At 43.5% G+C, this 16,367-nt stretch overlaps 1 protein-coding gene across 1 annotated transcript; it reads right to left on the reverse strand.

Moving 5' to 3' along the window:
• Window positions 1-1,268: 1,268 nt before the first annotated feature.
• COMMD3 (COMM domain containing 3) lies at window positions 1,269-4,767 on the reverse strand. The gene is made up of 8 exons (XM_066316308.1): window positions 4,611-4,767; window positions 3,691-3,802; window positions 3,528-3,591; window positions 3,386-3,420; window positions 3,013-3,073; window positions 2,870-2,926; window positions 2,686-2,745; window positions 1,269-1,634 (listed from the first exon to the last, which is right to left on the reverse strand). Exons 1-8 carry the CDS (start codon window positions 4,741-4,743, stop codon window positions 1,575-1,577), a joined length of 582 nt encoding a protein of 193 aa, XP_066172405.1. The 5' UTR covers window positions 4,744-4,767; the 3' UTR covers window positions 1,269-1,574.
• Between the last annotated feature and the right edge of the window lie 11,600 nt (window positions 4,768-16,367).

Raw genomic sequence — 16,367 nt, forward strand, 5'->3', positions numbered from 1 at the left:
GCCGCCTCCTCCCCCTCCGCCTCCCCCCTCCCTCCCTCGCCCGCTCCCTCCCCTCCCCCGCCCGCCACCCCCTCCCTTTCCCTCCCTCCCCTCCCCCCGGCCCTGCACGCGCTCGCCCGCGCGCCGCCGATGCCTCCTTTTCCTCCTTTTCCTCCTTTTCCTCACCGCCCGCCCCGACCCCCGGCCCCGCTCCGCGGCTCCCGCCCGCCGCGGCTCCAGCGCCTCCCGCGCTCCTTCTCCGCGCTCCCTCCGCCCGCGCCGCGCCTCTCCTCCAGCCGCTGCCGCCCCGCGGCCCCCGCCCTGCCCGGCGCTGCCGTCCCCATCCTCCCCGCAGCCCCACAGCCCCACAGCTCGCACGGCCGCCGGCCCCACACGCCGCCCGTCACCCTGCCCCCCCGGCCCGCGTCTCCCTCCGCGCACTTGTTGCGCGCTCCCGCCCCCGTCCCGCCGCGGAGGAACCCCCGGAGGATCCGCACCGGGGCCTCGCGCCTCCGCCACCGCGTGCGCGCTGCCGCGCGCCCCTCGCCCCGCCGCGCCCGCCCGGGGCCGCCGGGGCCGCCGCCGTCGAGGCGACGCGTCCCCTCGAGGGCAGCGCGGAAGCTTTTCCGCCCCGAGCGGCGGCGGGAGCGGGGACCCGCGGTGTCCCCACACCCCGCGGGCGGGACGAGCAGCCGCCGGAGCGGGAGGGAGGGAACCGGGAAAACCCTGGCGCTGCTCGCCTTCGGCGAGGGTAAGACGCCGCCCGCCGCTCGAGCGCGGAGGAGCGGAGAGGAACAAGCCCTGCTCTGCGGCCAGGGGCCGGCCGCCGCCGCCCATCTTCCGCGGGGCCGCTCTCCTTCGCCGGCAGGTGCGGACGGACCGCGCCTCGGAGCCCCTCCGCACCTGCCGGCGGCAGCGAGCGGCTCCACCGAGACCAGGGCGCCGGGCACGGCCCGAGGCGAGCGGGAGATGCCGGGAGCAGCCGCGCCGTCGAGCCGGAGCCGCCACCCGGCTCCGCTCCGTTCCGCGGACTCTGCCGGCTTTCCGTGAGGCGCCCCGGGTCCACAAGATTAAACCGAGTCCTCTCTTGCCCCCCGCGCCGGGGTCCAGCTTTTCCTCGTCGTAGAGATGTAAGGTCGGCTGGAAATGACAAAGCGCGGCGGGCGATTTAGCAAACGCGCCGTAGCCGCGGCACGGGAAGAAGGCGCTTTTGCCTCGCTGAGCTGATCTATCGTTCAGCATCTTACTTTGAGGTACAGCTAATTCATCCATAGAAATTGCACAACAGGCACGAATAAACTTTTATTAGATCAGAGAGAGAGAAAAAAAAAAAAGCAGTGGCAGTTGTAAAAATATACAAAATAAGATAGAAAGAATACTTGGATGACACGACAGTTCAGCAAACAGTTAAGTTAATAAAAAAAAAATTACACGAGCCAGGAATACCCAGTGCACGCATAAAAAAGTTGTTTTGCTTAATTCACATCCAAGGACTTTAAAAAAAACCCCAGTTTGCATCAAGAGATGAAAGACATTTGTCATTTAGGAGACACTTAGGAAGGAGAGTACTTCAGTAGGTTGACACCTTCCTTCAATCACATCTGAGTTGCTCGTTCTAGACTTTTTGCAGCATCTTTTAGCTTTCCCACTAAGTCCTAAGAGATGAAAGAGAGTCTTAGAATAAGCATATTTTTTAAAGGTCAGTTAGAAGAACGGAATATTTTTTTAAATAGAGATGCAAGTGAAACTAGCACCTTGTAGTACAAAGAAATGTTGCAACTGAGGAACAAGGCAAGCAAATAATTAAATAGCTCTGTATTTTACAATATAGTCAGGACACTGAGAACTGAAGGTAAACACTTTTTAAAATACATTTTCTCCTAAACCAGATCATTGCTATTAACACGTAGATTTTATTGATATTGCCACAATGGCTAATGCTGACATTTGCTTCAGGCTTTGAAGTACTACATGGATTTCTAAAACACTGAAGATATTTTGAGTGCAATTTTGTACTAGGACCATTCTCCAGCCAAAGCACATCAGATTTCACTATGCCAGCAAACCAACTAGAAACGCTCATTACTGACAAAAGGACAACTTTTGAGACACATTGAAAAAGAGGAGGTGTAAACCTCAAGTTTTAATATCTTGCTTTTCCTCTCCCACCAAGCCCTCTTCCCGATCCTCCACAGTTTGGTCACTTCCAAGCATTACAATACCTCTATTGTTCAGTTACACATTTAAATCGCTAAACAAAGATCAACGTTTGTTTCAGGACATTTCTTACATGTCATTAACACCACTGAAGAGCCTTCAGTTCCTTCTCTATTTTTAATCATGACACATTTAAATCACTGAACCAGCTTCTTTAATCACTCCTCTAAAGCACGGGAAATCAGAGTTTCAGAAAATGATGAGTTTCCTCCCACATCTACATATGGATTACAGTTATGAAATCAGACAAAATATTTATGCACGTATGTAAAACACTCCCCACGCAACTAAATTCAGTTACTTTGCAACTTTATTTGAAAAGACAATAAAAATACACTTGGATAACTTTTATGAAAAATTCTCTTACTCTCCCTGTACTGGATTTTTTTTAATTAATAGTGTATATGTTTTCACTTTGATTGGCAAGTTGTTAAAAACATGTACATCCACAATTAGGGCTAAGCATAGAAAGATGAAGGAAACAAGTACCTGTAATTGCTCCATGGTACAACTAAAACTAACATCTGAGTGTGATCCTGAATCACTGTTCTGAAGGGAAAAAAAAAAAAAAAAAAAAAAAAAAAAAAAAAAAAAAAAAAAAGCAACGTCTATTTTATTAAAAAAATATCATGAAATTGCATTTTTTCCTTTGAGGGTGCTGGGAGTACAGTACCTCTACGTTTAAAGTCACCAAGTAGGAAGGCTGGTAAGTTTTATGAAGTTGATTGTTCTAAATTAAAAACAAAGAACATATTAAAAAAGCCATGTCTCAGCATTAAAACAGACTAAAAAACCACCTTGATCTGTTAAAATTACCTTGATCTGATATTCCAAGCGCCAAGACACATCAGTTATATGGAGAGGAGATCTGCCTATGCTGAAAGACACAACAGTTACAAGTTCCCTATGCTAAAGGAAAAGGTCATTTTCTCAAGATGTCCATCAATAAAGAACTTTTTCATGATCCTGGTAATGCTTCTTGGGAAGCTCTAAAAGATTATTTTAGAGTAGAATTCCAAATGAAGAAAAGTTTCAACAGCTGTTTTCTAGAGTTTGTTAAAAATGCACTTTATTTTTTATTGGAACAATATGACTTACTTTAATCATGTAAAGCACGCAGAAGTGTTTTCTAGGACAGTTTCAAACTAACTATAAGTGAAACCATGTTTCTGCTGAGTGACTGACCTACCTTCCCAATAGGATTTCCAATGCATCCTTGTTTTTCTGGAGCAAGGGAAAAAAAAAAAAAAAAAGAGAAAAGAAAAGAAAAATTTGCTAGGTTCAATAAATTCCTATGAAAGGAGATAATATGTTAGAATTGGTTTAAAAACCTGATATTCGGTGCAAAATTGTTCTATCCTTTCTTTATCCAGTTTGCAGTCTTCTAGGCATGCGCTATGGGGAAGAAAGAATTTATTAGTTTTCTGTTGACATTAACTCAGCAGTACACTTTTAAGTAGCAACCGTTAGAAAAATGGTGTAGCTTCTGAGTACCTTATAGCAGATATGTCAGCTTTCTGTTTGCCTGCCTCCAGAATACACGTTGCAGCCGCAGCATGGCAATGTTTTAATACTGTAGGGTCAATTTCTTTCAGGTCTGGATCGTCTAAAATAAATGAATTACTGATGACACACTTATTTGCCAAACCCCAGCACAGTGCCAAAGGCTGCTGCTCGCCCTTTGAACGCTACCCTTCCCACAAGAAATTCAAAATGAAACACATTTGGTACTTCAGAGTGAAAGGACAGAGCGAGCAGCAAGGAGTGAGGAGGTGGAGGAGAAGGTGAAGGGCTGAAGCAGCGGCTGGGGCAAGCCCGTACCAGGCGGGGCTGTGCGGCGCTGAGCGCCCCGCCGCCGCTACAGCCCCTTCCTATTAAAAAAGAGAGAGAAAGAAGGAAAACCTCAGTTTCCTCCGCGAGCCCCGTCCGCGATCCTCGGCAGCCTCTCAATGGCGAGGAGCGGACCGGGGCCACGGGCCGGGAGGGTCACCGGGACCGCCCGCCGCCCCCGCCCGGCACCGGCGGCGCCCTCCGCCCGCGGAGCCATTAACACCGCAGAATTAATTGCACGGCCGCGCACCCTCGTGCCGGGGCTGCCGTAGGACGTGCCCACGCGTGAAGCCCCCCGCAGGGTCGCAGCAGAGCGGCGCGGGAACACCGCCCGCCCGGCCCCGCGGACACGAACGCGCGGGGGGACCCTTCCCGCCCCCTCTCCATCGGACAGCTCGGAGTTTTAAGGAAGCAGGCGCGCATTAGCGATGACACCCCGCGCAGCGGCACCCTGGAGCCGTCCGCGGGCGGGAGCCGCCTCGCGTGTGTGCGCGGGCGGCGTCCGCTCCAGCGCGGGCACGGCGGCGCACCCGCGGCGGCGGACGGAGCCCCGCGGCCCGCACAGCCCCCGCGCCGCGCCTTACCCAAGCCGGCCCGCGGGTGATCCAGCAGGCTGCGGAAGGCGGCGCGCAGGAGGGCGGCGAAGGGGCGGCGGGGGAAGCGGCGGGGGTCGCCCAGCAGCCGCCAGCCGCCCTCCGCGTACGGCGACAGCTCCATTGTGGGCGCCGTGACCTTCGACACGCGCCCACGTGACGCGCGCGCAGCTGATCGCGGGCGCGAGGCGGGGCCGCGGCGGGGCGGGCGGGGCGGGGCGGTGCCCCCGAGCCGTGCCCCGGTACCGAGCCGTGCCCCGGTACCGAGCCGTGCCCCCGAGCCGTGCCCCCGGAGCCGTGCCCCGGTACCGAGCCGTGCCCCCGAGCCGTGCCCCCGAGCCGTGCCCCGGTACCGAGCCGTGCCCCCGAGCCGTGCCCCCGGAGCCGTGCCCCCGGAGCCGTGCCCCGGTACCGAGCCGTGCCCCCGAGCCGTGCCCCCGGAGCCGTGCCCCGGTACCGAGCCGTGCCCCCGAGCCGTGCCCCCGGAGCCGTGCCCCGGTACCGAGCCGTGCCCCCGGAGCCGTGCCCCCGGTGCCGAGCCGTGCCCCCGGAGCCGTGCCCCCGGTGCCGGTGCCATGCCCCCGGAGCCGTGCCCCGGTACCGAGCCGTGCCCCCGGAGCCGTGCCCCCGGTACCGAGCCGTGCCCCCGAGTCGTGCCCCCGGAGCCGTGCCCCGGTACCGAGCCGTGCCCCCGGAGCCGTGCCCCCGGAGCCCCGGAGCCCTGCCCCCGGAGCCGTGCCCCCGGTACCGAGCCGTGCCCCGGTACCGAGCCGTGCCCCCGGAGCTGTGCCCCCGGTACCGGTGCCGTGCCCCCGGAGCCGTGCCCCGGTACCGAGCCGTGCCCCCGGAGCCGTGCCCCCGGTACCGAGCCCCCGGAGCCATGCCCTCGGAGCCGTGCCCCCGGTACCGAGCCGTGCCCCCGGTACCGAGCCGTGCCCCCGGAGCCGTGCACCCGCAGCCGTGCCCCCGGTGCCGTGCCCCCGGAGCCGTGCCCCTAGTGCCGGTGCGCGGCCGCGGAGCTCCCGCCGCCCCGCGCCTGCTGCCGGCCTCCGCCCCGCCCGGCACCGCCGCCGCTCTCCCCACGCGTGTCCCTGGGGCTCGGAGTGGGGGCTGATGCTGTTTTCGTGGGAGATGCGCCGCGAAGGCGTGTTTGGGGGCGTAATTAGCTCTTAATGAATCCTAAAAATGCTCGTGTCTCGTGAAATCCCTGAAGCGCTTGTACCTCAATAGATGTCTAACGTGCGCGTGTTACGGCCAAAAAAAGTGTTGCTGGCAAGCTCGTCCTCAGGAACAGAGCCTTATCCCTTCGTTAAAGGGAATCACAGAACCACTGAGGTTGGAAAAGGTGTTCAAAATCAGCAGCTCCAGCCCTCGACTGGATAGCACCATGCCCGCTCAACCATGCCACAGAGTGCCACAACCTCCTCAGGTTTTTTGACGTTTCAGAGATGGTGACTCCATCACCTCCCTGGAGAGACTGTTCCAATGCTTAACCACTCTTCCTTCAGTGAAGAATGCTATTTTGCTTCTGAAACGTCTATGTCTATACTCCCACCCTCTCCCCATGGTTATAGATTTGTGTATCAAACCACGTTTTTTACATATGATTATGGCCAGCTGAAATGTGAACTTACTACTAAACTAATTTATTTTTTCCTAAAGTAATTTTCTAACCAGGGTTACTGCTGCATTTTGGCAAAAAGCTTCGTACGTTTTGACATGCAAAAATAGTTACAGATAGACAAAGCAGCCTTTTGTGGTGATTTAGGAAAGGTGTACAACTGATGTCTGAAAACATTTCCATGGAAATCTAATAACTTCTTCACAAGATATTAACCTCTTATGTTAGCATTATTTTCTTTGAGTATTGAAACATTGCCATAATCCTCAAAAATACTAAAGTTTACATAAGTAACTTAAAAGTAAACAATGAAATATTGTGTCGTTATATCTTAGCTAAAGACCAAATTAGAACTGATGTAATAAAAAAAGGTAAAGGCCTTAGTGTGTTACATGAATCATTATGTATATGACCTTGGAGTTCATGTACAGAAAATATTTTAGATCTCATTTTTTTATATGTGTGTGTCTATTCTGAATGGTCAAGAACATTACTGTGTTACTTGGCATTCTTTATTGAGCAAACATTTCTGCTGAACATTTCTTAAAGTGAAATGCTATGACGAAAGCTACTCAGCCTAAAAAATATGAGTAAAAGCTAAAGGCCTTTGCCAGATTCATTATTTTAAAATAATGTCTATGCAATGTCAAAAAGAACAAAAAAAATTAATTTCTTCTGAACTCTCATAGTAATTGACTGGCAGCTGATTTAATCAAAAAGCTGTTTGGAATGTTTTATCCGTCACTCTCACTAATTGCAATCCGCCATCTAAAAGCTTGGTCCAGCTTTGGAGGCCAGTTCCAGCTTTGTCCTAGTCCAGCTGGTGAGATTAGACTTGATCACATCTCACCACAACACCTTTTATGTTTATTTAAATCATGTCACGTTTGAGATCATCCCTCAACTTCTTTCCTTTTTCTTTTTTTTTTTTTGTGATTTTAATATTTTTGTGACATTAATGAATTAATATTTTCTGCAAACCCAATCAGCGCATTCATCTCCTTCAGTATGGATGCAGGCCACCAAAAGATTCTGCCTCCAGTTTCCTGCCTCTTGTGGGTTGCCTGGCCACTGTGGTATGAAAACACACGTTTGTATACCCAGGTCTTAATTGTGCCCAAATGAAGGTAAGGAGGAGAATCATACCGGCTGCAGGAGCAGGCTCTCAGTTCTACCTCCGTGCACAGGATTAGGCCTCATGATACTGTGAGGAACGAACACGGAATGTTTTGGAATATGATCTGAAATACTTCCTCTGGCCTGATATATGAAAGTTAATACCACTGAATTGACAAACTCTGAGCTTCAGAGTCTGGCACACAAAGTCCTAGCCTCTTTTTTTTTTTTTTACCTTTTTCTTTATTTCTTTTGGGTTTTGGGTTGTTTTTGGGGTGGTGTTTTTGTGGGGTTTTTTTTTTGTTTGTTTGTTTTTTTGTTGGTTTTTTTTTTTGCCAGAAACAATAAAAGGGTGGTGATAGGCAGGTGGGCTGACAAAATAATGCTTTCTCTCTTTTTTTTTGTGTGATTATCAAATATATCCATGATACCTAAGAAAAGCCAGCATAAAATGGAGGAAAAGAAAAACCATAACATGGAGGAGAGGACAGAGTTCTGAGCTGTAGAATTACAAAGGTAAAGAGACCAGGGTTAATAAGAAAGGGTTGTCACCTAAAATATATTAAAATGCACAGATTGGCTATGATGGCACAATACAGAAATTTCTTCATCAGCGTCTCCTTATCATTTATAGCATATTGAAGTCTATAAATTAATATCTAGTTTTAAAGGCAAAACAACTCTTAAAGATTCATTGCAAGATTATGTAGTACATGCAACACTTATCCCAATTTCATCACAAAATGTATATTATCAAGTCCTCTACCCAGTCTCTCAGCTTGACTTTTGTTCTTTCTTTTTCCCTTCAAGAAGATCATGAGATGGATTCAGATGTAGATTGCTATGAGATTTTACTACTTGTTTAGAGCTTAAACACATTTTCAAGAGCTGTTCATTAAAATTTCCTAGAGAATTCTAACCTGTATATTGAATAAAGAAATTATGAAGGAAATGCATAAATACTTAAATATTAATTAATCAGGGAAACAGATTACCTCACCCCCTGCTAGACAGTAATTTTTACAGCTTGAGTTTTGTTACTGAAAACAAAATAGTTCAACTGTTCAAAATGAAGGAAAATCATTAGCATCTCCAGAGGACTAATTCATAAAATTTAAACATTAGCATAAATATTTCTGAAAAGTCTCAGATTAACATTTTTTTCATCTGTGTATTGATCTTCTTAGAGTTAAGAGACAGTAACATAAGATGATATTCTAATACCAGTTTTTTGCCAACTTATTACTGAATTCCAAGAGTTTCTGCTACACATTAATGGAATACCCCTTGAATTTTTAAGTCAGTATCAAGCCCTCTTTATTATAAGACATATTTTTCTGAATAAAATATTTTAAGCAGATCAAAACAGTAAAAATAAGTCAATATTTTCTACAAAATTTATTTCTTGCTGGATTAATATCGTTAGAGACAGCATAATAGCCATATGCCAGTAACTGACATGATCACAGAAATAAAGGAGTCTGCATATGCCAGAAAGTCCAGGGAAATTCTCTCATCACAGGCACAAAAGTGCAATATATTAAATAAAATGCTGCCTTGAATCAGGCAATTATGTGAATTATTTAATTGGTATGGTTATTGTAGGCAGTCCTCATATCTGTTGAACGTGCAGCACTTGTCATTAATAACTTGTCATTAACTTGATATTAAAAAGAAAATATTTGCTTTCAGAAATTTTTGGTATGTATTAATTTAAAGAAATGCATTGTTGGTCTAGACACAAGGACTATTCAATAAAACATGCTTTGTTTGCTTACAAATAGTTCTGATTAACAGTTAAGAAATTTAGCTTTTTATTTAAATATGTGAAAACACTTGATTAATTTCAGTAAGTTAAAACCTATGTTGAATACATTTTTTACCAGGTATTTAATATTTTTTGGTCTATTTAAGCTGAAAACCATTTTTTCTACTAGATAGTGTTTTTGGATTTAAATGAGATTAATTTATTAAAAAATAAGTAGGTCTTATCTATTTACCTTTTGATTAGCTTTATTCAACTTGCTTTTATCTTCCATTTGACAAAATCTAAAGTCTTTTGATTTTCCCTTCATACAGGAAAAAAGTCAGATATTCCTAGGCTGTAAAAAAAAATCTAGAGCTTTCACATTTTAATTTTACTTTTAAAACATAAATATTTTTACTTTTTAAAATAAAGTATATTTCAGTCCTTATTTAAATACTCAGGAATAGAGGCAACAAGAGAAGTACCACTGCTTAAAACATTATAGTTCCTATGATTTCTAACAATTCAGGAAAATCTTACATATTATAAAAGTTCCATTACCTCCTTATTTTATGAAAACACAAATCGAAACTCTAAAAAATTATTTAAATTTATATTTTACAATTTCTTGCCAAATTAAAAAAAAAAAAACCAACACAGGAATTATTTGCATACTTTATGTCTATAATCATGCAAAAAACTGAGTAATAAAAGAATGTAAAGATCTGTGGATGTGAGCTTTAAGGCATCAAGCCAGAGTCACTGTGATGTATTAGACAGTGCATCCTCCAGGACAGCACCTTTGCTGTTTTATGTGTTTTGACTTATTTTGAAGTACTTCTAATTAAATGAAATACTTCCTCTGTATTTACTGATTTTTTAAGTCGTTCTCTTTCCTTCTTTTTCTTTCACAGAGAAATAAAGCAACGTAGTTCATAATGTGTCTGCCCTTTCTTTGGATAAAACTGTGATGCCTTTGATTAAATTCATGGAGGTTTACGAATGAGGCCTACATAAAGCATTCTGCTTTTAATGTCAGACAGAGAAATACAAACATTCCTGCTGCTTTGCTGGAATTACTGTTGCAATTCCATGTCTAGTCCTGCGTCACAGATGAACAGTTTGTCATATTCACAAAAATACTAGGAACTGCTTTTTAGTTATTATATTGGTATTCCGTCTTTGTAAGCAGCACTTATTGGAAGCAGGTCTTAAATGGAAATTTTTGCTACTTTTCAAATGATCTGACATAATTTACAGATGCTTCGGAGTTGAGGCAGCTCTCAGATACAGATACCACACATTGTACCTGAAACCCTTTACATCTCGCTTTATTTTGTAGATTTATTGAGAAATATCTAATCTGTGTGTGATTTTTAACAGTGAGCCAAATACATTTAGAATTTGTTAATGTTTAAAGTAAGGCTTTTTACATGTTTATACACGTGATGGTAAGATTGTAGCCTTGCTGGTGGAAAACTGTAAGGAGGATATTATGTTCTATTGTCAAGAAACATTCGCAGTCTGTCACATTAGCGCTAGAGATGTGTGTAGAAGAGTAATTATTATAAGCTGACATCCAGGAAATGTAAGTAAAAATAGATAAACCTCAAAGGAAAATTCAGCTGTGTGGCTTAGGTACTGTTTTCCTCCAGATGTTTAATGTCACGACACTAAAATGTTATTTAGCATTGCACCTAATTTTGCTATGTAAAATAATTTTGTATTTATTTAACAAACAAATTTGTGACTTTCTTAGCCCTGCATTTAGTTTCTTATCAAATTAGATAAAAGCAGAAACACAGAGAGTGAGTTGTCATTAATCCAGTATGTAGAGGTATGTGACACAATGTTTTTAATTCTCTTTATACAGTTTCACAGTATCAAGCAGCAAAAGTATCTAATTCTGCTAATGTAACAAACAGTTTTTATAAAAAACTTGTTGAAGCAGATGTTGCAATATTACAGCAAGAACAAACACTACATGGCATTTTTTGCTAGAATTAGACCTGCTCTTTCCTGAAAATGTTTGTCATAAAGCAAGGCTTGCATGCCAGAATGATAGATGCCTTAAAAGAAGCTTTGATAAATAAAGTCCTGCAGACCTTGGCATTCACAGTTCCCTTTTGGCAACAGTGAGGAATGGCTGAGTAACAGTCAGGAAACTCACTTAAGAGGGTTTATTGCATCTAAATATATTAGGGCTAGATCTGCAGCTAGTGTGAATCAGCATATCTGCCTTCAAATTACTTGTATCACATTGTGTCAGCAGAGAATCTGGCCCATATCCATTATCTAGAGGGAATATCAACTACTACAAAGCATACTTATCTAACCAAAAGCAAACGTAGTGTACGTAGCTCATTGATGTTTCTTGTAACACTTATGTTAACCTTTATAGCATGATAAAAATCTGGCACAGTTATGTACAATTGCAAAGGATCTTGCTTTGATAATATCAACAATTATAAATTAGCACTTATTGCTTTTAATGCTGCTTCAAATTACATTGATAAAAGCTTAACTTGATATTGATGAGAGGACCAGTAATTTAGGATCTTGCTGTTGTTCTAATTAACTTTACTGGGATCTGAATGAGGCTTCTCCTCTGAAACAGATCTGCCTTTCCAAGTAGTATGATGTGGTTTGGGGTTTTCTCCTTTTTAATTTTTTTTTTTTTATTTTATATATATCTGTAGAGTATTTTTTGTCTTCTCCTGCTGCATATATTTCACATCTTGTTACAACCACATTTTACAGAACCACTAAGTTAAGAATCCTGGCTTTTACATATAAACAAATGCATTATTCAACTCAGTAAAATCAAGAGTGAATTCAGATACAGAGGCATCTGCAGAGCTCCGAGTTAAAAGTTCTAGCTGAAATGACAACCCTGCGAGACCCAGAGTAACATAACAAACCCTGATTCACTCTTCATTTGTTTGGCTCAATTAATGAAAATTTACTGGTTATCAGAATTTTGAGCATAAACACTGGGACTAAGAAGTATCTCAATTAGTGAATGTGATGCTGCAACCATTAAACCTGTTCAGCAGATGCTCCAGCAATAACTTCTGGGCAAATCAAAGCATTGAAGTACACGGAATTTTACACATGCTGAATTGTCTGCATCATTTATATAACATCAGTTTACTTCAGGCTGTGGAAATAGTTTTGCTATTAAAAATACAGTTGTGGTTTCTGCTCATTTGAAATAGCAAATGACATTATGATCACTCTGAGAAAACAAAGAGGAATGCTTTGGTGACTCTAAATTCATTATACTGGCAACACCACTGAAAACTACGAGTGTCCGTGTACTCTCTGTTTCATGCAAGATTTATTTGTTGTGAGAGAAAACCCTGATGGTTGGTTAGTGAATTAGGTCAATAAGCAGTAGGATAGTGATAGGGGAGATTCTATTGCTCTTGGGGATTTAGGCTTCCTAGCACGACATTTAAATCAATAGGAATCATCAGCTACCCTAATCTGCCCATACCAAATAGCACTGGGCCTAAGGTGGTGGAGAAAAATTGGAAGAGACCCTGGGAAATTGCTTTCTTTTCCTTGAAAAAAATTAATGAAATGTATTGTGTAGTTGCTTATAAAGATTTTTATCATCTTTTCTGTACCTGCAATTTTATTAAAAATACAATGTAATTTCTAAAGATAACACTAATTATAATAATAATTACTTGTTATTTATGCAGTCATAGAATTCAACTATTTTTGCAAATGCATCAGTAACCTGTCAAAATGTAGAGAAGAAAGCAGCACAAGGCGAGAAATTCCAATTACAGCATAAACAAAATGTTAAGATCCTGTCTTGCAGCTGCTGGTATTAGTTAATGCTGTGCTGATACAGTTAAAATGACCACAGAAAGACACAGTTAAAATTACACAGCTATGTACAACCAATATGAAGAAATTTAAGAAGCCTCTATTTCGTAGGTTAAATAACTCCTAACCAGTAATAATTCGAATTGCTGATGATACAAACTAGAGCTATATAAGTCTGTCAATGAGATCAATGATCAATCTGTGTTGTTTTCACATCCTATGTTTTCACTGAGTGCACAGGAATTTGAGGTGAATGTATATTGCTATAGCAGCACTTAGAAATCTGGGGAAAAATGTTTTTCTAAAGGCAAATTAATTTTTTTAAATTTCTTAGTAGCAATCAAATACGATTTAATTTTGGTCAATTTTCTATATAAAACACTGAATTACATTTGTTATACAGGTGATAACAATTTTAGATAACGTATTGCAAATGGTGCAACGCTGAAGAAACCTTTTTGTAACAGATAAGTAAACCCTTTCTTTGTTTATGTGGTTATATTTATTAAAAGGATCTTTGCAGACAAAAGGCTGTATTTTAGACCACCTTTCAAAATAAGCATGAGAAGCTCCCTTCAACTCCACTGCCTGCTCACCCAGGAACACGCTAACCTTAGAGAGCTACGTCAGCTTGCAGCAGATATTCGCTGACGGCGTCGCTCTGACTGTCAGCCAGGAAGCCTGCCTGCAGCACCTACATGGGATGTGTGTTTGTTCAGTCAAATGTTGTTGCCATTATACCATTTTTACAGCAATAAAGTTCCATTGAGGCCAATTAGGAACTACTAGAGTGGAGACTGAGCAACAAATTTCAAAATTTGATCCATCATTTCTTGGCTGTCAAACCCCGTGCCCATCTGCTCACATGGCAAGCAGCCCACTTGCAAGTGAGCTGGACCTTTCCTCTAAGAAATGAATGACAGGGAAGAACAGCTTAGTTGGTCTGCAACAATGCAAACAGTTTTTTGTCCTGCAGGAAGTGTGGTCCAGTATGTAGGAGAGCTGGACAGCGTTTGCCTTCTTTCACTTAATTACATTCTTGACGTGTACGTTGTTAGAAATGGTTAAGCAGCAGAGGAAAGAAAATCAGGGGTTTACTGGTACTGGTTGCTGCCAAAAAGACAGGTTGTATTGGAACAGGTGCTTTGAAAATCTGTGAAAGCCAGCTGAAAGGTGTCAAAATGTGCATAACATGAACCAACAGTTCACAGACATTTTGTGTGAATTTGGTGTTGTATCAGGAAAGTTTAGAAGGAACCCTCAGCAGAGATTATCTGCCTTAGGAACAGCCAGCCAGCTTAACAGGCAGACCCTTGTCTGCTCAATCACAGCGTGCATGATGCTCTCGTGCTGGAGGGAAGACAAAGGAAAGAAAAAAGATTTCCTTCTGTTACATGTGTATACTTCATTATCTTGGAATCATCAAATCAGGTAAAAAGATACAATGATCCCTTCCTAAAATATATTAAGCTGAGCATCTAGCCTAAAAATAAAAGTAGATCAGTTGAGACTCCATAAGCTGTATTTGGGTAAGTGGTTAACTGCAGTGTGTGTGCAGGTAAAAGAAAGCAGAATGCATGATCCTTTTTTATCATACCAGTCAAACTAATGCCTGTGAGCCACACTTGTCCCTTGACCTTGTTAAATGTGGCCCACGTGTTGGAGGGAGTACAAGAAACTTTTCTGACACATTCCCTTCCCACATGTTTTTCCTGCAGTGTGCTACTGTAGATAGTTCTAAAACACATGGGACTACAAGTGGGTTCCCCATGTGCATTTAAAACCTAACAGAGCTACAACAGTCAAAGCCACATGGGGATAGAAAAGGAGCATCAGGAAAAAGAAAGCTTTTCGACTATTTGTGCTCATGTTCTTCATGTGCTCAGAAAACACATGGGAGAGCGAGAGCAAGACAAAAAAGACAAGGGAGAGCAAGAGAAGAAAGGAAGAGGAAGAAAGAGGCAGACAGAAGCAAAGAAAAAGGAACAAAGCAAGATGGCATTAAAAAGGAAAAGGAGAAAAAACAAGTGAGAAAGGAGAAGGCATTGCAATGAAATGACAGGAACTGACAGGGAAAAAAATCATAGAGAAAATCATTTCACTGCATGAAAGGATTAAACTGAATAAGCTTGCCTGTGCTTTTCATTTCAGCTTTACAGTTCGTGTGCCTGTTTAGTTTTAACAAATGTAAGAAGAGGCATCTTGTGCACATTCCCCCATGTCATCCCTCCTTTCATTTTGTCTCCCAATGCTGCATCTTTGTTTCTGCTTCTGCTTTCTGTCTCATTCCGTCTCTTGCTTACCCCTCCCCTTTTTCTCTTCTCTGCCTCTCACAGGCAATGAATGAGATGTAGCATATCATTGTATTAGCAGGGCCAGGTTTTTCCTGAACTTGCCTTGAAAATGGAATGCCAGTGTACTGTTATTCTTTCAGCCTTTCCCCCGTGCCCCCCAAGACTCAGTGGAGACAGCCTGAAATCCTCAACAGAAACCTAAGTGAGCATATGAGTGAAATGTGACTTTTGCTCCATGTCAGTCATGAGATATGGTCATAGTCTTGATTTCGAGGAGCTTTACAAGAAGTCTGTGCTGAGAAAATTTTCACTTTCTTAGTGAAGTCAAAGTGGACCAAATAAACTATCTCCTGTTTTCCTCTCCCATTCTTGTGGACACACATCTGCATGTGCAGCCTCTCCTCTGGACTTCCTGAGGTGTACTACTCTGTGTGCTCCACTTACCCTGCAAGCTGTCATTGGGAAAGACAGTTTTGTGTGTCACATAGCAAATCTAAGTACTCTCACAGAAATATACAAATATTATGTTATCTAATATGATGCACTTGGTTTAATTTGAATTGGAATAAAATTAAATAGCTTTGGATCAATTTTTTATTATATTATCATTGGATAGCCTTTTGTGTCATCTCAGAATTTTTTCTTTGATTTGGGGATAAAGATGATGCTGAGATTTGGCATTGCATTTAGATTTATGATTTTTATCTTTAGAAACAAAGCAAGAGTCTTTATATGTATATACTCTGGTTTTGTCCCTGCTTTCTTTGGATCTTACCCTCTATTTTTATATTTCTCGTTGTTGACCCTTTTTAGCTATATGCCAGGATCTCAAGGTTTCCAAACTAAAGCCAGGAACTCAAGAGGATGAGCAGCTTTCAGGAAACGGTCAACAGCTCTCAGGGTGCAATTCTAAAGGTCATTTGTTATCACATCTGTTCCTGTCAAGGCGTCCTCTCTGAGGCAAAGCCCATCTGAGAGGCTGGAAACCCTGGGAGGTTCTATGGTAGGATTTTCTCTCTCATGCTGTATGATGAGACTGAAAAGAGTGCATTCATCTGTGGAGTTCTCCCAGTGTCAGGGAAAGCTGTCAGAAACCTTTTCCCCCTGCCCTGTTTCACTGTGACCTTCAT

The sequence above is a fragment of the Sylvia atricapilla genome, chromosome 1 (assembly GCF_009819655.1).
Source record: "Sylvia atricapilla isolate bSylAtr1 chromosome 1, bSylAtr1.pri, whole genome shotgun sequence".
Taxonomy (NCBI): Eukaryota; Metazoa; Chordata; class Aves; order Passeriformes; family Sylviidae; genus Sylvia; species Sylvia atricapilla.